This window comes from Salmo salar, chromosome ssa23 (genome assembly GCF_905237065.1).
Source record: "Salmo salar chromosome ssa23, Ssal_v3.1, whole genome shotgun sequence".
Lineage (NCBI taxonomy): Eukaryota > Metazoa > Chordata > Actinopteri > Salmoniformes > Salmonidae > Salmo > Salmo salar.
The window spans coordinates 36,680,883-36,705,862 of NC_059464.1; the positions used below are offsets into that span (position 1 = coordinate 36,680,883).

Here is a 24,980-nt window from a genome sequence, read left to right on the forward strand (position 1 = left end):
TGTCCATTAAAATAACATCAAATTGATCAGAAATACAGTGTAGACATTGTGAATGTAGTAAATGTTATTGTAGCTGGAAGTGGCTGATTTTAATGAAATATCTATATAGGCGTACAGAGGCCCATTATCATGAACCATCACTCCTGTGTTCCAATGGCACGTTGTGTTAGCTAATCCAAGTTTATCATTTTAAAAGGCTAATTGATCATTAGAAAACGCTTCTGCAATTATGTTAGCACAGCTGAAAACGATTGTTCTGATTAAAGAAGCAATAAAACTGTCCTTCTTTAGTTGAGTATCTGGAGCATCAGCATTTGTGGGTTCGATTACAGGCTCAAAATGGCCAGAAACAAATAACTTTCTTCTGAAACTCGTCAGGCTAGTCCATGCGAGAAATTGCCAAGAAACTGAAGATCTCGTACAACGATGTGTACTACTCCCTTCAAAGAACAGCTCAAACTGGCTCTAACCAGAATAGAAAGAGGAGTGGGAGGCCCCAGTGCACAACTGAGCAAGAGGACAAGTACATTAGAGTGTCTAGTTTGAGAAACAGATGCCTCACAAGTCCTCAACTGTCCTCAACTTATTACAGGTATAAGTGTTCATGTGAGTGCTACAGTCCGCAGGATATGTTTTGGGACAAGCATCCTATATGTGCTTCTAATAAGGTTACATGTTTGAAGTGTGTGTTCATGTGAGTGCTACAGTCCACTGGATATATTGTGGGACAAACATCCTATTTGTGCTTCTAATAAGGTTACATGTTTGAAGTGCGTGTTCAAGTGATTGCATCTGATGTTTTAGGATGTTGCAGAGTTGCTTCTCTCGTCTTACACTGCTCAGTGAAGTGTCTTTCGTTGTGATTGTTCTCATTCCACTGTTTTTATATTTTCTGTTTTTGTCTCAGAATTCTACAACATCAAATCTATATTATTTACTCTATAAATAAAAATGGAAATAAAGCAACAGTGTAGAAGTGTGATAATTATTGTTTATTAGTTGAATGTAATAGTACAGGCAGCCTAAAACAAAAGATTTCAAATGGGATTTGAAACCAGGTCAGAGTAGTAGTAGTATTAATAGTAGTTTTTACTGCGGTAGTAGTACTGGTGACTGCAGTCGTGACTATAGTATTAGAAATATGGACTGTAGTAGTATTAGAAGTGATGAGGGTTGCAACATTTTGGGATCTTTCAATAAATTCCCTAGTTTTCCAGAAATCCTGGTTGGAGGATTACGGAATTCCTGCTTATTCCCTCCAGATTCCGGGAATCCACCAACTGGGATTTCGGGAAAACCACAGAATTTATTGAAAGTTCCCGGAATAATGAAACCCTACCAGTTACTATAGTCGGAAGCAAGCGTAAGCTCTACAGCGGTTGTACTCACCAGAGGTCGTAGGTCAGGGTGTGCCAGGATGTATCCATTGTTGGTGATGAGGAAAGCGTAACCATGGGGACCCAGCCTATATCTGGGAGCCAGCTTCATTACCTCCAACAGGGGGATGTCAGAACCCACCACCCCCAGCAGGATCCCATGGCTCAGCTGGAGGAGAAGGGGAGAGGAGGGTTTATAAGACTTCTAATGGCACAACAACTACAGTAACATTTCACTGCAACACAGATGCACTGTGCACACAGTGAACTGCTTGACCAGGTTGAAATATACAGCACCAGTCAAAAGTATGGATACATACTCATTCAAGGGTGTTTCCTTATTTTTGACTATTTTCTATGTTGTAGAATAATAGGGAAGACATCAAAACTATGAAATGACACATATGGAATCATGTAGTAACCAAAAAAGTGTTCAACAAATCAAAATATATTTTATATTTGAGATTCTTCAAAGTAGTCACCCTTTGCCTTGATGACAGCTTTGCACACTCTTGGCATTTTCTCAACCAGCTTCATGAGGTAGTCACCAGGAATGCATTTCAATTAAATTGTATTTTTATTTTTATTTAACCTTTAACTAGGCAAGCCAGTTAAGAACAAATTCAATTAACAGGTGTGTCTTGTTAAAAGTTAATTTGTGGAATTCCTTTCTTTCTTAATGCGTTCGAGCCATTCAGTTGTGTTGTAACAAGGTAGGGTTGGTGAACAGAAGAGAGCCCTATTTGGTAAAATACCAAGTCCATATTATGGCAAGAACAGCTCAAATAAGCAAAGAGAAACGACAGTCCATCATTACTTTAAGACATGAAGGTCTTAAAGTAAGGATACGTTCATTAGAGTTAACTGCACCTCAGATTGCAGCCCAAATAAATGCTTCACAAGTAACAGACACATCTCAACATCAACTGTTCAGAGGAGACTACCTGAATCAGGCCTTCATGCTCGAATTGCTGCAAAGAAACCACTACTAAAGGACACCAATAAGAATAAGAGACCTGCTTGGGCCAAGAAACACTAGAAATGGACATTAGACCGGTGGAAATCTGTGGCTACTTTGAAGAATCTGAAATTAAAAATATATTTTGATTTGTTAAACACTTTTTTGGTTACGACATGATTCCATATGTGTTATTTCATAGTTTTGAAATCTTCACTATTATTATACAATGTAGAAAATAGTAAAAATAAAGAAAAACCCTGAATGAGTAGGTGTGTCCAAACTTTTGACTGGTACTGTACTTCACACACCTTTTATAGCTCTAGATTACTACAGTTGTAACAGGCTATTGGGGAAGAATAGTCTGGTGCCTCAAAGGGACTACTAAATTACAACTTCTAACTGTTATTACTTTGATTACCACCATTCTCATGTTAAATATACATTTAAATCTAACAAAGGCTTTTAGTCCACTGACCGTCTCTTTCTTCTTGCTGAAGACAGGCATTGCCACCGTGGTCATGAGAAGTAAACTTTGAGCCTTTGTGGCAAAGAGCTGGAGGAATAATTGCAGCATTAGTACATATTTATGCATCAGAAATAACGTTTTGTTTATCCTAAACCAAATCAAAAAGCTGTTGGTTCTGGTACTACTCCTACGTGTTAACTTCTAATACCTGCAATTAAGACTCGTTACGCTAGAGGGTGCCATACAACTGCAATTGGTGATAGCCAATCGAAAGCTTGGGAGACTGCGTTCACGATTACCACAAGGCCTAAACAGAAGAGGACTACACTAAAAGGGCTTCCCTATCAGACAAGATGTATTTCCCACAGTCTCTTTTTACCTCCTTCGTATTGGGTAGCTGTCAGTGTGAGTGAGTGAGGGTCAGGTCCGGTGATAGAGGTGAGGTGAGATGAGAGAATGAGCACAGTAGCAGGACAGAAGACAAATACAGGGAGGAGTCATAAACTACACAGACACACAGAATGAATGAACTAATGTAACTGACAGCACACCATGATACTACAGTAGATAGTTGACTTTCAAACAGGGCAGTGTGAGGTGACAAACGTGGTTAAATGCAACAACAACATGTTGCCTTTGAAGCCAAAGAAAGTTCAGATTTGGATCCTGGAAGAAAAGGCAGAATGTACTGCAGTTATTAGGCAAAGCACACTGGGTAAGTATAGCTGCTGTACTCACCACAGTGTCCATGTAAGCCTCGGTCCAGATGATGTCATGATTGTGATTGATGACCATTGGTCGGCTCAGGACGTGAAGGTACTCCATGACATTCTCCTGCACGTCAGCCAGAGTGGAGATGTGTGTGTAGTAACCCTTGTTGTTGCAGGCGATCCACTTGGTGTTGTCTGCAAAGGTCATCTCTCTGCCAATAAGGTAAGTGAAGAGGCGCACCTGAAAGAGACAGTATAGGAAACTGATATACAATTCAGTCAGTTCATTAATTAAATACTGAACATATTAAACTGATACGGCTGTTAAAGTGATGTCCTCAAAATACCTTGCTGTTCAGGGGAAGTAGGGAAACAGAAAACAGAATAACAGAAGAATTTACTTGTTGTGTATTGTTTGATGCACTGTTGGAGCGAGGAACACAAGCACTTCGCTGCACCGGCAATAACATCTGCTAAATATGTGTATGCGACCAATTCAATTGTATTACATTTTAATGTACCGTAAATAGGTATTACTGTAGGTCAAGTGTGTATGTAGTTATTCATTTGAAGAAAATATTGGATATACCCTACAGTACCCTGCGATCAGGCCAGTTGAACTCTTCAAACACGTCTTTGAAGTCCTCCATGGCTCCATCTGTGATCAGCATGATGGCCTGGTTACACAGGCTGCCCTGGCCATTAGTCGCAGCCTGGGAGGAAGCACCACACAGTGAAGAACTGAGACTGGGCCAACAGCAAGTGTGTGAAAGTATACCTGTGTGTGTGTGTGTGTGTGTGTGTGTGTGTGTGTGTGTGTGTGTGTGTGTGTGTGTGTGTGTGTGTGTGTAGCAAACCTCGTTCAAGATTTTGAAGGATTCTTTCATGGCCTTTGCAACTTTTCCCTCTCCCTTCACGTGAAGCTCATCCACTAGCACCTTAAAATGCTAGAGAGAGAGAGAGAGAGAGAGACAGATACAGAGACAGAGACAGAGACAGAGAGAGAGAGAGAGAGAGAGAGAGAGAGAGAGAGACAGAGAGACAGAGAGAGAGAGAGAGAGAGAGAGAGAGAGACAGAGAGAGAGAGAGAGACAGAGAGACAGAGAGAGAGAGAGAGAGAGAGAGAGAGAGAGAGAGAGGGAAAAGGTCAACCAGTGAAGAACAAACACCATTGTAAATACAATCCATATTTATGTTTATTTATTTTCCCTTTTGTGCTTTAACTATTTGCACATAATATGACGTTTGAAATGTCTTTATTCTTTTGGAACTTTTGTGAGTGTAATGTTTACTGTAAAGTTTTGTATTGTTTATTTAACTTTTGTTTATTATCTATTTCACTTGCTTTGGCAATGTAAACATATGTTTCCCATGCCAATAAACCCTTAAATTGAAAATTGAATTGAGTTGAGGGAGAGGTCAGCACCTTTTACGGTGAGAAAACAATGTGACCACCCTCTTGCTCTTTTGCACCCCAGTATCTCTACTTGCACATCATCATCTGCACATCTATCACTCCAGTGTTAATGCTAAATTGTAATTATTTTGCCTCTATGGTCCCTTTATTGCCTTATCTCCCTACTCTTCTACATTTGCACACACTGTACATACATTTTTCTATTGTGCTATTGACATTACGTTTGTTTATGTGTAACTTTGTGTTGTTGTTTTTGTCGCACTGCTTTGCTTTATCTTGGCCAGGTCGCAGTTGTAAATGAGAACTTGTTCTCAACTGGCCTACCTGGTTAAATAAAGGTGCTTTTTATTAAAAAAAATGTAAGTACAGTAATGCAGCACAGCCTAGCACAGGACATGACAGTGTAAGGTCAAATACACCAGTCCAGTTGACTGAATACCAAGAGAGTTTTTCATGGCCACTCTGACCTGGTTGCAGTCTCTGGTTGCTGGCTATAAAGCTCTTTGTGACAATTGTATTAAACACACTATTCCAATGGTATTTGATTGACTGAAAACTATAATGCAAAAAAGTGTGTAATGTTCCAAGTTTGTTTATTCAACACACCTGGCAAGTACACAGGCACTAATTATCTTAACAAAAGGTCCTAAGGGTAACCAGTGTGAACCTCATTCCTGAGGTTATACCCATCATGGTGCTAGAGGCATACAGAATGTTCGTGAGAGGATCTGGTTGTAGGATATACTGTAGGAGCAGATGCCAGGTGGCTAAAACCAAACAGGAAAACATTAGTAGCTCATAAATCACCCAGCGCAAAGTTTACCAGCCAGTATGCTTGTCTCTCTGCCTGTCTGTCTGTGACCCTCCCTTACTCCCTCCCTGTCTGCCTGCCTACCTACCTACCTACCTGTCTGCCTACCTACCTACCTGCCAGTCAGTCTGCCCAGCCATCACTTAGTTGACTGATTACTGCTACGGTACAGTATATGGACAGAGAGTGATTGATTGACTGATTACTGCTACGGTACAGTATATGGACAGAGAGTGATTGATTGACTGATTACTGCTACGGTACAGTATATGGACAGAGAGTGATTGATTGACTGATTACTGCTACGGTACAGTATATGGACAGAGAGTGATTGATTGACTGATTACTGCTATGGTACAGTATATGGACAGAGAGTGATTGATTGACTGATTACTGCTACGGTACAGTATATGGACAGAGAGTGATTGATTGACTGATTACTGCTACGGTACAGTATATGGACAGAGAGTGATTGATTGACTGATTTAACATCACTTTTCAGCAGGGGATGGAACCGGTGAAAAAGAACAGAACCGAAAACCAGAAAATATTGAACATTTTTGAGGAACAGAATCAGAACAAAAGTGATCCACACTGTTCCAGAACGAAACCGTTATTTTAAAAGCATGGAAACCGGTTAATAACGTTCATTTATGTTTTGGGCATTTTTCTCGCACAAAAAAATGCAACAAAGCGTGAATGCAAAGCCCTCACTCAGAAACCTATTCCAGTGTCTGTGCATGTGTAGGGTATCTGCCCCTCCCCCCGAAGCATAGTCTACTGTAGCTACAAGAAGCATAGTCTACTGTAGCTACAAGAAGCATAGTCTACTGTAGCTACAAGAAGCATAGTCTACTGTAGCTACAAGAAGCATAGTCTACTGTAGCTACAAGAAGCATAGTCTACTGTAGCTACAAGAAGCATAGTCTACTGTAGCTACAAGAAGCATAGTCTACTGTAGCTACAAGAAGCATAGTCTACTGTAGCTACAAGCGTGATTCAGAAATTAGGGAGAGAGTTTTTTTCAATGCTAGAAAAAAGGGTTCCAAAAGGGTTCTTCAGTTGTTGCCATAGGAGAACCCTTTTTGGTTCCAGGTAGAACCCTTGTGGGTTCCATGTAGAACCCTCTGTGGAAAGGATTCTACTTGGAACCCAAAAGTGTTAAACCTGGAACCAAAAGGGTTCTCCTATGGCAACAACTGAAGAACCCTTTTGTTCTCTCTCATACATTGCACTGCCTGACAAACATACATGTAGTCTACGTACACATTTTGCACGCTAAAATCATATTGATTTACTTATCAATACATTTCATGCATACATTACATTTCTATATTGGGGCGGCAGGTAGCCTAGTGGTTAGAGTTTTGGACTAGTAACTGAAAGGTTGCAAGATCGAATCCCTGAGCTGACAAGGTAAAAATCTGTCATTCTGCCCCTGAACAAGACAGTTAACCCACTGTTCCTAGGCCATCATTGAAAATAAGAATTTGTTCTTAACTGAGTTGCCTAGTTAAATAAAGGTAAAATAAAAAATATCATATATGTAAATTTGTGTTCTACATATTACATTTACATACATTTACATTTTAGTCATTTAGCAGACGCGCTTATCCAGAGCAACTTACAGTAGTGAATGCATACATTTCATACATTTTTCCCCGTACTATTATAGTATACATATTTTTAAATGATTCCATCCCTGTCAGTCACAATCCATTAGAGTCCCTCTCCACAGTAGGCTGATGGTTGTGAATGATGGCTGACCTGGCCTGCTCTCTGATCCACACTGGGCCAATACATGAAGTAGGAACTAAGCCAATAGGTGGAGCCAACTTCTCCACACCTAGCTTAGCAGCATGACTGACAGCCAAGGTGGCCCTTCACGCTCCACCTCCACAGGGGTGTAATGTCATAACAGAACACTTTGAGTTGCTAGAGCCCTGCTGAGAGGTAAGAGCTCTGTGGCTTAGTGGCCACAGATTACCTGAAGAAGATAATGGATTTACCTCGCGGTTGTCCAAGTCAGCCTGCACCAGGGTGCCTTTGAAGCATGGCTCTACGTAGCGCACATAGTCAGTGTACTGTGGGGAGAAAAGACCACAAGGCAGGGCTGTAGTCCTGTCAACAGTGTGACACTGTTGTGTTGTAACAGTGTAGTAGTGTAACAGGTCATGTGTGAAGGTGAGATAATGTAATGGGGATGGCTTAGTCAACTGAACACCAACTGAACACCACATTTCAACACATGGAAATCACAAGACCCTATGTTTGAGATGTCTTGTTCCGTTGGTGCTTAGAGGCAGGAGGAGGGTTGACTCACAGCGATGACGTTGACAAAGTCGTTCTCCCCCAGTGTGTCCAGGATGGTGTTGATAGTGTGCTTGGCGATGGTCATCTTTAGACCCTTCATACTGCCACTGATGTCCACCACGATAATAATGTCCTTTGGTGAGGTGGCAGCCTGGATATACCTGGGGGACAGGGGGAGAGAGAGATAGGAGCACGGGGCACCGCAGGACCATAGGATGGAGGCCCCAGTCAACGGTTCTCTCACTTTCTCATGCCGCTTCATGAAAAAACGTTCCCCATATAATTCACAACCCCTTGACATAACGATCCACCTTCAATTAAAAAAGCAGTGTAGGCCTACAGCATATGGCACTGTATAACATCCCAACCACACTGTCCCTCCCTATCAACTTAGTTTCAAAACATGACAGATGCAAACGCACGCACACACACACACTCTTTTGGTATTTTTTATATGTACATGTTTATAAATAGGGACATATGGCATCCATGTGAACCCCACTGACCTGGGTATTGAGCTGTTGATGAACCACTTAAGGAGCAGCTTAAAGTATTTCTAGGGGATCAGATTAGACTGTTCTGGTCTGGCCTGTCTGTGTCTCCCTGTGCTGCTGTGTTCAGAGCCTTGGGTGCTATCCTTGCCACTAATCTGAAAGTCAGGGGCAGCCCAGGTCCCAGGATACTCTCTAACTGAGTGGAGAGATAGGGAGGGCATCCATATAATACCTAAAGCTCATCAACATGGCTTGTTGAATACCTGGAAGCTGGAAATGCTACTGATTGGCTAGTTAGGAGGATATCCTCCCTCGGGCCTAGGGAAACCCCACGGCCTAACAGCAGTGATAGGAGACTCATACTGGACTCATACTGGACTGCATGAGATGGTAAATCAAGGTCCTGACTCTCAGTTGTCAGTAATTATATCATGGTACTTGTTGTTGGAGCAGGGTTGATAATCACAATTTCCATCCCATTCTTTAAACTGCCAGCTCAAGTGTCGTGTGGTTGCAATACAAGCCAAGTCCTAGGACAGGCCGTGTACACTCTCTTACCACTGGCTAAGTAAAGTACAGTAGGGTGAATGCTGTAGTGAAGTTCTGTTCAATTTAGAAAGCCAAAAAGTAAATAAATGACACCACTAAAATAGGTAAAAGCTTGTGTATAGATGTCACATAAGCCTATAAGCCTATACAGTCTCAGGAATACCTGGCCTAATGACTCTCTAGAGACAGCAGCTGAAGTAGAGATACTCTGAATGATCAGCTATGAAAAGCCAACTGACATTTATTCCTGAGGTGCTGACCTGTTGCACCCTCTACAACCACTGTGATTATTATTATTTGACCCTGCTGGTCATCTATGAAAGTTTGAACATCTTGGCCATGTTCTGTTATAATCTCCACCCGGCACAGCCAGAAGAGGACTGGCCACCCCTCAGAGCCAGTTTGCTCTCTAGGTTTCTTCCTAGGTTCTGGCCTTTCTAGGGAGTTTTTCCTAGCCACAGTGCATCTACACCTGCATTGCTTTCTGTTTGGGGTTTTAAGCTGGGTTTCTGTACAGCACTTTGTGACATCAGCTGATGTAAGAAGGGCTTTATAAATACATTTGATTGATTGATGTCTTAATGTCTAGCTCCTCCCTTATCACATTGATATCAGGAAGTGTCTTACTCTGGTCAAGGTCGATGCCACCCAGAGGCTACTAGTAGATTTACTAATAGCTTACCAGTTACGGTTCCTGCAGTCAAACGCAGCCACACCATTCGAATCTGGAGTCCATTTGATACCTGTATAAAAAATACAGTCACACCATCTTTACAGTGAGTAAACATCATGGCATCCATTAAAATCCTACAACATTATATTGAAGTCGACATCTTATAGCCTCCCGAGTGGCATAGCGGTCTAAGGCACTGCATGAGGTGTCACTACAGACCCAGGTTTGATCCCAGGCTGTGTTGCAGCCAGCCGCGACCGGGAGACCCATGAGGTGGTGCACAATTGTCCCAGCGTCGTTAGGGTAGGGTTTGGCCGGCTGGGATGTCCTTGTCCCATCACGCTCTAGCAACTCCTGTGCAGCCCGGGCGCATGCATGCTGGCACGGTTTCCAGTTGTATGGTGTTTCCTCCAACACATTGGTGCGGCTGGCTTCCTGGGTTAAGCGACCAGTGTGTCAAGAAGCAGTGTGGCTTGGTAGGGTCATGTTTGGGAGGATGCACGGCTCTCGACCTTTGCCTCTCCCGAGTCCGTACGGGAGTTGCAGTGATGGGACAAGACTGTAACTACCAATTGGGGGTAAAAACAAATGGTATTCTATGGTTTCTTTTTGATAGTGTCATGTCCTGACCAGTAAAGGGGTTATTTGTTATTATAGTTTGGTCAGGACGTGGCAGGGGGTATTTGTTTTATATGGTTTTGAGTGTGTGTTTATGTAGAGGGGCGTTTGATTTATGTTTCCGGGGTTTTTGGTTTAGTTCTATGTTGTATAGTTCTATGTCTGTTTCTAGGGTGTTTATTTCTATGTTTAGTCATTGGGATTGGGGCCTTCAATTGGAGGCAGCTGGTTATCGTTGCCTCTGATTGAAGGTCCTATATTTAGGAGTATGTTTGTTTTGGGAATTGTGGGAGGTTGTTTTACACTGCTAGGGTTAGCCTGCAAACTGTTATGTTGTCATCCGTTTTCTTGTTTTTGTGAAGTGTTCGTGGTTATTTAAAATAAACGTCAAAATGAGCACTCAACCCACTGCGCCTTGGTCCAATTCATACGACGGCCGTGACAGATAGTATGCTTTTGTTTAGCTGTGCTATATTTTCTGTTATGCTATACTTTGGATTTATACACTATTATACCATAGCACTGTTGAATACTGGCTTGAAGGGCATTCTAGAGCGTAAATTATTTCCCTATAACGCATGGTGTAATTGAATGACTATGAAGTTCATTCTTACATATTCTATGTTTGTCCTGCTTTTGAAAGCAAAACCCGAAATGAAAATATTATTTGCATTGTTGAATTAGATTTTCAAAATAGCAAGCTAGGATGATGGTTTGGTTAGCTAAGCTAGAAAGTCTGTTTTCTTGGTTATCATAGCAACTACTGTAGCTATCTAGCTAGCTAGTAAACTTGTCACATTTCTACTGGCAAATTAATACATTTCTAGCAGCAAATATGTTAATTTATAGCCATAGTATGAAAGGAATAATAAACTCAGGGCTCTGTATTCTCTGGAAAATAACTGAACTCCGTGGAAGGTTACTTTCACGACGCTAAGGAATCGTGGAGCACACCTTCCACATCATGCAATATCTTCCAGAGAAGGCATAGCCCATCGTTGATTATCCCTTATTAACCAAACTTTTCAATATACAATTCTGTGCTGCTATCAGTTGTATGAAGCTGACTGAGGGCTCCAAACATGATAGTTCTTTGCTTAGTCCTTTTATTTATTTTTATCTAGGCATGTCAGTTAAGAACAAACTCTTATTTACACTGACAGCCTAGGAACAGTGGGTTAACTGCCTTGTTCAGGGGCAGAACAACAGATTTTTACCTTGTCAGCTCAGGGATTCTAACCACTAGGCTACCTGCCGCCCTTTACAGTGGAGGCTGGTGGAAGGAGCTATAGGAGGACAGGCTCATTGTAATGCCTGGAATGGAATAAATGGAACGGAGTCAAACGTGGCTTTCATATGTTTAATGTGTTTGATACCATTCCAATGATTCCATTCCAGCCAATACAATGACCCTGTCCTTCTATAGCTCTTCCCACCAGTCTCCTCAGGTCTTTTACCAGGGTAGATTCTGAAGAATCCCGAGGAGCTGCCAAAGTACTGCCAGGTGAGGGTGGGGTCTTTCTGGAAGTTGTTCATGAACACGTCATTCAGAGCCTCCGACCAGTAGATTCCATTGAGGATGTAGGCATCTTTACACAGAGGAGAAAGAGAGAGCAGCAAATGAGTGGGATGGAAAGTGTGACATCACATATAGTAAAGTGAAACAGGTGACAGTTAAAGGATGACTAAGCCACACCTAACTCAATTTTCATGCTAATCTCTCATTGAATTCAAAATCTGTATTTCATGCATAGATAAGTTAGGATCTGGACCCAAGGGCCTGAAAACAATTATTGTTTGAACTTCATCACACACACCTTTGTTGTAGACGTTGGTTGGAACCTGTACGTCACTCTGCATTGTGTTGACTGGCAGGTTGTTGAAATGCTCATTCTTCTCCAGAGGAAACTCACCACCTAGCTCTATGAAGTTACCATCTTCATCTGCTGTGTTCACCAGCATGGAGTTATAGTAGTCAAACTGGAGAAGGACAGCATTGGAACGGTGGAAAAGTTAGATTCATATTCATCAACTATCATTGGAGAATTGTTGTAAGTCGTGTAACATTAGAAGTATACAGCCTATATTCTATCTGAAAAAGGCTTCTGCTCATGGTATTGTGTGTTTTTGTTGTCATCAAAATGTGCATGACGGTTAGGCATTTCATTTTCTCTATTGTGGTACTGTGGCAAAGGTTTGTGATAATCATATTAGCAATACTTTGATAAATCTGAGATCTCATATTCCCACAGACAGATAGAATGACAAACCTCTAGCGTTTTGTTGAAGTCGTGGTACAAATCTGCATCCTCCGCAGACTCAGCCAACCTCTAAGGAGAAAATAAAGATATTTATTTAAAGATGTTTCTTAAATCGCCAGCCTAACCACAACACACACGGTAACAGTTCTGTGGGTGGTAACTCAAAGATGGTATGCTGTAGCAGGCGACATCAACTGGCGGCCCGATGGCCAAACCTGGTCCGCAAGGTAATCTGATGCGTTTTAGGTTGTCTTAGTTAAAAGTACGAAAAAAAAACACTTGGCCTGAGAGAGACCTCTGACCTCTAACCTCTGTACTCACCTTAACTGACTTCATCTTGGACCCCAGCATTCTCTCCATGTCCTCTGCAAAGTCCCTCACTTGATCTCTCCCATCGATGTCCACTATCTTAATAATGGACTCCACATCTTTCAGTTTCTGAAAAGAGCATGGGAGGGGATATTCAACAACACCTTCTACTATGATTGATGCAATACCTTCGATCATCTGCTTTCCATTTTTGTACAGGAAATAAAATAAAGCTAATGTTTTATTGTCATACTACATGTATCATTTTTTTTATCTTAGAACTGATTGAGATAAGAGATAAGAGAGATTAAGATTGAGATAAATTAAGTGTGAGCCATTAGTTCAAGCCGTTTGTGGTACCTGTAAATAAGTAGAGGGCGGGAGTCCAAACAAAGCTAGTGGAGTCCTCTGGATTTAGTTTAATTTTAGGTCTTAATTACTCGATTAAGCCATTCACTAATCCCAATTAATCCAAGAAACCCATTTACTGAAGGCTGAAGTCTTCCTACGGTGTATACTGAGGTTAATAGAGCAGTCTTGTGTGAATAGCTCTGGTGGGGAGAGAGTTCAACCATGCTGGAAACCGGTGTTTTTACTCAGGCAATTCACAGGCACAATTATACTGGGCACAGACTTCAGTTCAACGTCTAGTTTTGATTTAGATTTGGTTGAGTTGTCAACTAACGTGAATGCAATGTGAAATCAACAAAATATGTCACGAGGACACTGGATTTAGGTTAAAAGTTGGGTGAAAAAAAAATACAAAATACCCTTACGTTGATTAATTTTTGCAAATCCAATTAATTTCCCACGTTGATTCAATGTCATCACATAGATTTTTGGGGGTGGAAACAACGTTGATTCAACCAGTTTTTTTCCCCAGTGGGATGAGTCCACAATGGTCATCATTATGTCAGCAATATCAGATATTGAGGTAGACATGTAACATAGACTACATCAGCATACCATTAAATAGTAGTCATAGTAATGGAATAATTCGTGTAGAGACAAAGAAAACAAACAAACATTCTTAAAAGAGGATTGGAACATTACTATATGAAACAAGTATAGGACATAACATCCTGATGATCATTATGGTACAGTGTTCCTGGTTCCTGATCCTGTTAGTAGCCTAGCTGCCCTGTGGCCTGTGTGTCTCTGTCTGCTGCCCATGGCCACTAGCTGTGCCAAGTCTCTCCCTGACCTGATCTGACCAATGCAACCTAAGGGGTGAGGAAGCCCTTTAGATAGAGTGTGAACACCTGGCTCTGGCACCAACAACACACTTACTGACTTGGTGGACATAATGAGATTACAGGTAGCAGGTGGTGATAGAGGAGAATATGGGGCGCCACAGGAGGTTAAGACACGTGGTGAGACAAGGAACGAATGGGGCGGATGGTCATCAGTGTAACGCTATGGAGCATCTCAGATGGAAATGGGAAATAATGAGTGGTTCGTCTTTCGGTGAAAAGACTATGTTGCAAATTGTGATTGTAGTTTGTCTAACAAAAAGCCACATATTTTACCTTTTGTAGAATGTTAGCTCCAGAGTATCTTGTGGTAGTCTCGCGTAGTTGCACTGAAAGGATATTGGCCCAAAACTGGACCCTGAAATAGACACAGAGCAAGAGCAAGAGAGAGAGAGAGAGAGATTGGTGATGAGGGATACTAGATAATCTATCATCCCGTCCATGACAGAATATAATCACCAAGATTTTTTGGCCTTGCTGTCTACGTGGTGTTCAAAACCCAGACAGGATCCAAGTGCCAAAAAAGTCCATGAATATCACAACCGTAATAACAATTTGTTTATTCATCCAAATAGACAGAAGAAGGTTCCAGGTGTCCTTTAAGCACATGATGGGATTTTAAGGCACCTCTCTGTATATCAACAGACAGACATAAAAGTTGTGTTGTACCGAAATGAAATAGAATGCTGTGGAACGTTATTGGTTTGCTCCTCATAACCTCATCTGAGATTGCTTTAGAACTCTTTGTTGCTCTTTTGTCTGGATGTTGTGTAGAATCCTGAGATAGGAATATCTGATCGTACCATGTACCTTTATGAAGGATGCTACAGAAGCCATTGTATTACTGTCACTCATAAATTAAACAGGGCTCAGTCTACTACAATAATGATGTGCAATCCATAATGCAATGCGGCACTCAATTAAACAGGATGGAACTGAATTCGGAAAATATTCAGACCCCTTGACTTTTTCCACACTTTGTTATGTTACAGCCGTATTCTAAAAATTAATCAATTGTTTTTCCCTTCATCATTCTACACACAATACCCTGTTATGACAAAGCAAAAACAGATCTTTAGAAATTTTTGCAAATGTATAACAAAATAAAAAAAACAGAAATATCACATTTACATAAGTATTCAGACGCTTTACTCAGTACCTTGTGGAAGCACCTTTGGGAGCGATTACAGCCTCAAGTCTTCTTGGGTATGACGCTACAAGCTTGGCACACCTGTATTTGGGGAGTTTGTCCCATTCTTCTCTGCAGATCCTCTCAAGCGCTGTCAGGTTGGATGGGGAGCGTCGCTGCACAGTTATTTTTAGGTCTCTCCAGAGATGTTCGATCGGGTTGAAGTCCGGGCTCTGGCTGGGCCACTCAAGGACACTCAGAAGCCCCGAAGCCACTGCTGCTTTGTCTTGGCTGTGTGGTTAGGGTCGTTGTCCTGTTGGAAGGTGAACCTTCGCCCCAGTCTGTGGTCCTGAGCGCTCTGGAGCAGGTTTTCATCAAGGATCTCTCTGTACTTTGCTCTGTTCATATTTCCCTCGATCCAAACTTCTTCCATTTAAGAATGATAGAGGCCACTGTGTTCTTGGGGACCTTCAATTCTGCAGATAGTTTTTGGTACCCTTCCACAGATCTGTGCCTCAACACAATCCTGTCTCGGAGCTCTACAGACAATTCCTTCGACATCATGGCTTGGTTTTTGCTCTGACATGCACTGTCAACTGTGGGACCTTATAGAGACAGGTGTGTGCCTTTCCAAATCATGTCCAATCAATTGAATTTACCACAGGTGGACTCTAATGAAGTTGTAGAAAACATCTCAAGGATGATAAATGGAAACAGGATGCAAAGGGTCTGAATACTTATGTAAATAAGGTATTTCTGTTTTTATTTTGAAGACATTTGCAAATTTCAAAAAACCTGTTTCCACTTTGTCATTATGGGGTATTGTGTGTAGATTGGTTAAATAGAAAAAAATCCTCATCCATTTTATAATAAGGCTGTAACGTAACAAAATGTGGAAAAAGGGAAGTGGTCTGAATGCTTTCTGAATGCACTGTACAGGTAGGTGAATATTATCCATGAACTGTGTACTAGAGCTCGGATGACAAACTGAAAATGATCAACACCATCATTGCCGATCATTTATCGCAGGCATTTTGCTGATATCGTTCATTACGATAAGTAGCCTATACTAGAGAAATGTGAAGTTTGAAATGAAATCAGTTTGCTAAAATGGGTGATAGTCATTGGACAATTGATGGCTACAACCATCACACTAGTAGTAGTAGGTTAAAGAATAATAATAAAAACTGTGGTGCAGGTTGTTATAATTTATCGTTATCGCATCAATTCAGGCCTCTGTGGTAACCTGTATTGGAAACCACACAATAGCATCAGCTAATGATAATACAACGTAAAGAAGTATAGGACATGGGTGCAATGGCAGGTACTGTACCGTTTGAATTGGAGTCAAGGACCACCTACTGTATAGTATAAAGCTTAGTGATGAACAGCAGTGGCTTTAGAGGTTAAGTTCATTAGGATTCCCATTAGGTACTACACATCTTCCTGGGGTCCACGTAAAACATACACATACATTACAAAGTACAGAACAGTTAAAGACAAGAGCAACATAAGATATTACTTTAAATTCAAAATAAGAAATATAGCAAGAGACAACAAAAAATACTATTTACACACTACTCACACACACACATATACATACATACATACATACATACATACATACATACATACATACATACATACATACATACATATATACAGTAGAGTTAAATTAGAGCTTTACAGAGAGGAGAGACGCTGTGATACAGGATGTTTCTTCTCTGTTTATCTGTGGCAGAGCATTCCACGATGACATGGCTCTATACATAACTGAGCAAAGCATTCAATCTGTTTTTGGTTTCGGTACCGTGAAGAAACCCAAAGTGACATGTCTGGTGGGGTATGTATGTCTGTTTGAAGTGTATGCAAATAGATTATACAAGTGGTTTTCAACACACACATGTTTCTAAACAAGACTAGAAGAGAAGTAGTCAATTTCTCTTTAACCCTCAACCATGAAAGAATATGCATGTTGTTGAAGTTAGTTCTGTGTGTGCAGTTAAGGGCAAGGATTGCTGCTTTGTTTTCAGCCAGCTGCAGCTTTGCTAGGTATTTCAAATCAAATCACATTTTATTAGTCACATGCGCCGAATACAACAGGTGTAGACCTTACAGTGAAATGCTTACTTACGAGTCCCTAACCAACAATGCAGTCTCAAAAAATACAGATAAGAAGAAGAGATAAAAGTAACAGGTAATTAAAGAGCAGCAGTGAAATAACAATAGCGAGACTATATACAGGTGGGTACCGATACAGAGTCAATGTGCGGGGGCACCGGTTAACTGAGGTAGTATAAACATGTAGGTAGAGTTATTAAAGTGACTATGCATAGATGACAACAGAGTGAAGCACTGGTGTAAAAAGGGGGTGGAGGGAGCACTGCAAATAGTCTGGGTAGCCATTTGACTAGATGTTCAGGAGTCTTATGACTTGGGGGTAGAAGCTATATAGAAGCCTCTTGGAGCTGGACTTGGTGGTCTGGTACCGCTTGCCGTGTGGTAGCAGAGAGAACAGTCTATGACCAAGGTGGCTGGAGTCCTTGACAATGTTTAGGGCCTTCCTCTGACACCGCCTGGTATAGACGTCCTGGATGGCAGGAAACTTGGCCCCAGTGATGTACTGGGCCGTTCACACTACCCTTTGTAGTGCCTTGCGGTCGGAGGCCGAGCAGTTGCCATACCAGGCAGTGATGCAACCAGTCAGGATGCTCTCGATGGTGCAGCTGTAAAACCTTCTGAGGATCTGAGGACCCATGCCAAATCTTTTCAGTCTCCTGGGTGGGAATAGGTTTTCTCTTCACGACTGTCTTGGTATGCTTGTACCATGTTAGTTTGTTGGTGATGTGGACACCAAGGAAGCTCTCAACCTGCTCCACTGCAGCCCCATCAATGAGGATGGGGGCCTGCTCGGTCCTCTTTTTCCTGTAGTCTGTTGGGGTAGGTTCCTTGTTCCTTGTCAATCATTGGTTTATTGGTGAAATCAGCAATCAGACACCCTGTGTTGACTGCAATAACTCACACATCTCTCAGACCGTTTCTTATAAGAGGCAGAAACTAGAAAAGAACTGTGGAACAATATTAAACCTTATAATGCATATATATATACATACATACACACACACACACACACACACACACACACACAGTGGGGGGGAAAAGTATTTGATCCCCTGCTGATTTTGTACGTTTGCCCACTGATAAAGAAAGGATCAGTCTATAATTTTAATGGTAGGTTTATTTGAACAGCGAGGGACAGAATAACAACAAAAATATCCAGAAAAACGCATGTCAAAAATGTTATAAATTGATTTACATTTTAAATGAGGGAAATAAGTATTTGACCCCCTCTCAATCAGAAAGATTTCTGGCTCCCAGGTGTCTTTTATACAGGTAATGAGCTGAGATTAGGAGCACACTCTTAAAGGGTGTGCTCCTAACCGCAGCTTGTTACCTGTAAAAAAGACACCTGTCCACAGAAGCAATCAATCAATCAGATTTCAAACTCTCCACCATGGCCAAGACCAAAGAGCTCTCCAAGGATGTCAGGGACATGATTGTAGACCTACACAAGGCTGGAATGGGCTACAAGACCATCGCCAAGCAGCTTGGTGAGAAGGTGACAACATTTGGTGTGATTATTCGCAAATGGAAGAAACACAAAAGAACTGTCAATATCCCTCGGCCTGGGGCTCCATGTAAGAGCTCACCTCGTGGGGTTGCAATGATCATGAGAACGGTGAGGAATCAGCCCAGAACTACACGGGAGGATCTTGTCAATGATCTCAAGACAGCTGGGACCATAGTCACCAAGAAAACAATTGGTAACACACTACGCCATGAAGGACTGAAATCCTGCAGCGCCCGCAAGGTCTTCCTGCTCAATAATACATATACATGCCCATCTGAAGTTTGCCAATGAACATCTGAATGATTCAGAGGACAACTGGTGGAAGTGTTGTGGTCAGATGAGACCAAAATGGAGCTCTTTGGCATCAACTCAACTTGCTGTGTTTGGAGGAGGAGGAATGCTGCCTATGACCCCAAGAACACCATCTCCACCGTCAAACATGGAGGTGAAAACATTATGCTTTGCGGGTGTTTTTCTGCTAAGGGGACAGGACAACTTCACCGCATCAAAGGGACGATGGACGGGGGCCATGTACCGTCAAATCTTGGATGAGAACATCCTTCCCTCAGCCAGGGCATTGAAAATGGGTCGTGGATGGGTATTCCAGCATGACAATGACCCAAAACACACGGCCAAGGCAACAAAGAAGTGGCTCAAGAAGAAGCACATTAAGGTCCTGGAGTGACCTAGCCAGTCTCCAGACCTTAATCCCATAGAAAATCTGTGGAGGGAGCTGAAGGTTCGAGTTGCCAAACATCAGCCTTGAAACCTTAATGACTTGGAGAAGATCTGCAAAGAGGAGTGGGACAAAATCCCTCCTGAGATGTGTGCAAACCTGGTGGCCAACTACAAGAAACATCTGACCTCTGTGATTGCCAACAAGGGTTTTGCCACCAAGTACTAAGTCATGTTTTGCAGAGGGGTCAAATACTTATTTCCCTCATTAAAATGCAAATCATTTTCTAACATTTTTGACATGCGTTTTTTTTATGGATTATTTTGTTGTTCTTCTGTCTCTCACTGTTCAAATAAACCTACCATTAAAATTATAGACTGATCATTTCTTTGTAAGTGGGCAAACGTACAAAATCAGCAGGGGATCAAATACTTCCCCCCCCCCCACTGTATGTATATATATATATATATATATATTGCTAATCTGTAGTCCAGGACCATATAAATGTAGTGGGAGAGGGGTCTTATAGCCCTTCCCCTTCTATTAATACAACATAAGCAAAATCAATTATTAAAATACATCAATCATTTGGTGCAGCCCCTATCATGACCCCAAGGTGACCCGATCATGTCCACAATCATCTCCTTTGTCTTGATCACGTTGAGGGAGAGGTTATTGTCCTCGCTCCTTGAAAGTGGCAGCTTTAGCCTTTAGCTCAGTGAGGATGCTGCCTGTAATCCATGGCTTCTGGTTGGGGTTTGTACGTACGGTCACTGTTGGGACGATGTCATCGATGCACTTATTGATGAAGCCAATGACTGATGTGGTGTACTCCTCAATGCCATCGGAGGAATCCCGGAACATATTCCACTCTGTGCTAGCAAAACAGTCCTGTAGCTTAGCTTCATCTAACTTTTTTATTGATCTAGTCACTGGTGCTTTCTGCTTTAATTTTTGCTTGTAAGCAGGTATCAGGAGGATAGAATTATGGTCAGATCTGCCAAATGGAGGGTGAGGGAGAGCTTTGTATGCTTCTCTATGTGTGGAGTATAGGTGGTCCAGAGTTCTTTTCCCTCTGGTTGCTAATTTAACATGCTGATAGAAATTTGGTAAAACAGATTTAAGTTTTCCTGCATTAAAGTCCCCGGCTTGTAGGAGTGCCGCCTCTGGGTGAGCGTTTTCTTGTTTGCTTATGGCGGAATACAGCTTATTCAATGCTGTCTTAGTGCCAGCCTCTGACTGTGTTGGTATGTAAACAGCTACAAAGAATACAGATGAAAACTCTCTCGGTAGGTAGTGTGGTCTACAGCTTGTCATGAGATTCTCTTCCTCAGGCGAGCAATAGCTCGAGACTTCCTTAGATATCGTGCAGCAGCTGTTGACCGCTGCCAATTGTCTTACCAGACGCCGCTGTTCTATCCTGCCGATACATCGTATAACCAGCCAGCTGTATGTTGATGTTGTCGTTCAACCACGAGTCGGTGAAACATAAGCTATTACAGTTTTAAGTGTCCCGTTGGTAGTTTAATCTTCCGCGTAACTCAATGATTTTATTGTCCAAAGATTGCATGTATGCTAGCAGAATGGAGGGAAGTGGGGGTTTATTTGATCGCCTGTGAATTCTCATATAGCAGTCGGAACTTCGGCCCCTCTTTCTCCGCCTCCTCTTCACGCAGATCACGGGGATCTGGGCCTGTTCCCGAGGAAGCAGCGTATCCTTCACGTTGGGCTCGTCAGAGTCGTGAAAGAAAAAGGATTCTGCCAGTCCGTGGTGAGTAATCACAGTCCTGATGTCTAGAAGTTATTTTCGGTCATAAGAGATGGTAGCGGCAACATTATGTACAAAATAGGTGCAAAAATAAATTACAAACAACGCAAATAAGCAAACAAAAAAAACAATCGGCTGGGGGCACGTAAAACGTCTGCCATCTTCTCCGGCGCCGTCTTGTGTTTCTTTGCTTCACCTGACCGTTATACCGGACAGTAATCAACATGGAACAAGACCAGAGCCTGAACAACTAGTACAGTTGATCTTCGTGTCAAAAACGCAAAACACATTTTTTATAAAAGACATTCTTCACAACAACTTTGTCAATATGACTTGACCATGATAACTGACATTGTGTAGTGGATGAACTTGCTGGCCCACTCTGGTCTAACGGGGCCCTGGGGCACTGGAGCCAGCAGACTGGGCCAGACTGGCAGAGGAGTTAGAAGTTGGGCTGGCCTGGGAGAGCTAGCTTGATCTCATTAGAATATGAAGGCCAGCAGTCAGACATTAGAGCAGACTGGATCTGTGCAGCCTGGGCTAGGAGCTGGGTGTTGTAGGAACCTGTGGGGCGGCCCATCCCCCGAAGTTACTCTTATCAACTGTATGCAGGGATGCCTTTGTGTTGTCTTAGGAATGCTGCATTATCTCACCAACTCCCATTCTGTCACACCGCTGTGATGCAGAGGTTCTGTCGTCTTTACATCCCGTAGGTCTGATATCTGATTGGAGGTTAACTCAACAGTAATACTATTGGTCAACAACTCATCACTGCTTTTACCTATTCACTACCAAGGCCAAGGCATGCATACTTCAGGAGAGCCTGGGTCTGGGTCAGTCTAGATTCAGTTGTGAAACAAAGGCTGCCAGCATCCACTGAAAATCAATCACTAACTTTCTCTCTCTCCTCCATCTCTCCCTGACCCCCTCCATGTCTCTCTCTTCTTTGTCCCTGATCTGTGCTGGTGAGATACCTACTTACTCTCTCTCTCTCTCTCTCTCTCTCTCTCTCTCTCTCTCTCTCTCTCTCTCACTCTCTCTCTCTCTGAGCATGGCCTTTCGGGCTAGGACTTCTCTCTCTCTTTCTCCCTCTCTGATCATGCCTAGAGTAATGCATTGTAATGCTTGTTAATGTTTTGTAATTTAAGCTTCATGCCTTGTATGTGATTTTATTCATTTTACAATGTTATTCCAATCACAGACCAATTATTGCTAGTCAGCGTCAACTCATTGCCTAATGCTTGCTTGCATATTCGAATTCTCTTTATGGAGTCAGATAAACATTTGTGTAGAATAATTACATAGTCTTATCACGGGCTACAGGTGAGGTATATACGGTATATAATATACATATGATAAATATTCCCTCACTACAAAGTGGGCTGGGAGCTGCAGGTGGTGCAGCCTGCAGGCTATAGAGCCCAAACAGACACAGTCAGGATTATGGCACTATGGCTCAGCTCAGGATAATGCTGTATATAGGATCAGATATAGGATCAGATATAGGATCAACTGATGGGCTTAAAGGGTCCCAGCAGGACACATACACACTGCACATTGCCATTACACAGCAGTATTGTGTATTATTTTGTGTGTGTGACTGTGCGTTTGTGTGCATCTGTGTGTGTCTGGCTGAGTGAGCAATATCAAAGCAGATTTGTTTAACCAAAGACATAACATATTGTTATCATTCTGTCCCAAATCAAGCAACGCTCATTCAGACTACTACAGTCGTGCTGAGGCTTCAGGCGGTGATGGACCCAGTGGGGTGCAGGTTAACACACCGGAGGTTCCTCTGACTACACACTCCAATCTGCACAAGCATCTGTGTGGGCCTCGTGTGTGTGTGTGTGTGTGTATATCAGAGCCACCAGCCCAGCCAACATGTAATCCTGCAGTGTCTTGCAGATAACAGTGGTCAACTGATCTTATGCACTTTTATATTTGGACCACTTCCTGCTGACTGACTGACCACCGCTGACTGACTGACTGACCGCCGCTGACTGACCGCCACTGAATGACTGACCACCGCTGACTGACTGACCGCCGCTGACTGACTGACTGACCGCCGCTGACTGACTGACCACTGCTGAATGACTGACCACCGCTGACTGACTGACCGCCGCTGACTGACTGACTGACCGCCGCTGACTGACTGACCACTGCTGACTGACTGACCACTGCTGAATGACTGACCACTGCTGAATGACTGACTACCGCTGACTGACTGACCACTGCTGAATGACTGACCACCGCTGACTGACTGACCACTGCTGAATGACTGACCACTGCTGACTGACTGACCACCGCTGACTGACTGACCACCGCTGACTGACTGACCACTGCTGAATGACTGACCACTGCTGAATGACTGACCACCGCTGAATGACTGACCACCGCTGACTGACTGACCACCGCTGACTGACTGACTGACCACCGCTGACTGACTGACCACCGCTGACTGACTGACCACTGCTGAATGACTGACCACTGCTGAATGACTGACCACGCTGACTGACTGACCACCGCTGACTGACTGACCACCGCTGAATGACTGACCACCGCTGACTGACTGACTGACCACCGCTGACTGACTGACTACCGCTGACTGACTGACCACTGCTGAATGACTGACCACCGCTGACTGACTGACCACCGCTGACTGACTGACTGACTACCGCTGACTGACTGACTACCGCTGAATGACTGACCACCGCTGACTGACTGACCACTGCTGACTGACTGACCACCGCTGACTGACTGACTGACTACCGCTGACTGACTGACCACCGCTGACTGACTGACCACCGCTGACTGACTGACCACCGCTGACTGACTGACCACTGCTGAATGACTGACCACTGCTGAATGACTGACCACTGCTGAATGACTGACCACTGCTGACTGACTGACCACCGCTGACTGACTGACCACTGCTGAATGACTGACCACTGCTGAATGACTGACTGACCACCGCTGACTGACTGACCACTGCTGAATGACTGACCACTGCTGAATGACTGACCACTGCTGAATGACTGACCACCGCGATCCGGTGGTAGACAAAAAAAAAACCACGATTCTCTGTGCAAAAGACAATGACGTCGTATGCCAAATTTTGCCTGATGGGAACTAAGATTAGTAAAGTTATCAAATTCTCAGACATAAACAGTTCAAAAGTAGCTGGTCAAGTATCTTTTATCTGTGACACACTAGTGTAAAAACCAGTGGAGTCTCATTATTGTTATTTTATTGTGTTACATATTTTTTACTTGAGTTTAGTTTCGTAAATATTTTCTTAACTCTATTTTCTTGAAACTGCATTGTTGGTTAAAGGTCTACAACACCTGTTGTATTTGGCGCACGTGACAAATAAAATTGTATTTGATTTTATTTGAGCTGTAGGCAACTTTGAAGAGCGCGATAGCTTTGGCTCAATCAGTATGGTTTTCGACCTGACTCAAGTATTGAAATGTATGTAAGATCAGGAGAATATCCCGTTTGTCCAGTGCCAGTCCTGTAATAGCCTACAAATACAATCTACAGAAACCCAGACAAGCACAGA

At 42.6% G+C, this 24,980-nt stretch overlaps 1 protein-coding gene across 2 annotated transcripts in view; it reads right to left on the reverse strand.

Annotated features, from left to right (window-relative positions):
* LOC106584529 (voltage-dependent calcium channel subunit alpha-2/delta-4) overlaps positions 1–24,980 on the reverse strand; it is a 99,762-nt gene that overhangs the window by 68,935 nt on the left and 5,847 nt on the right. Inside the window, exons 2-15 of one of the 2 annotated variants that reach the window (XM_014169929.2) lie at positions 14,488–14,569; positions 12,971–13,087; positions 12,659–12,718; positions 12,206–12,368; positions 11,846–11,977; positions 9,780–9,840; positions 8,065–8,215; positions 7,751–7,825; positions 4,371–4,460; positions 4,113–4,226; positions 3,542–3,754; positions 3,183–3,200; positions 2,813–2,890; positions 1,390–1,545 (exon numbers count right to left, since the gene is read on the reverse strand). In XM_014169929.2, the coding sequence (XP_014025404.2) occupies positions 1,390–1,545; positions 2,813–2,890; positions 3,183–3,200; positions 3,542–3,754; positions 4,113–4,226; positions 4,371–4,460; positions 7,751–7,825; positions 8,065–8,215; positions 9,780–9,840; positions 11,846–11,977; positions 12,206–12,368; positions 12,659–12,718; positions 12,971–13,087; positions 14,488–14,569 (1,510 nt within the window). The remainder of the gene's footprint in view (positions 1–1,389; positions 1,546–2,812; positions 2,891–3,182; positions 3,201–3,541; positions 3,755–4,112; positions 4,227–4,370; positions 4,461–7,750; positions 7,826–8,064; positions 8,216–9,779; positions 9,841–11,845; positions 11,978–12,205; positions 12,369–12,658; positions 12,719–12,970; positions 13,088–14,487; positions 14,570–24,980) is intronic. The other variant, XM_045706555.1, reaches the window with a different exon arrangement.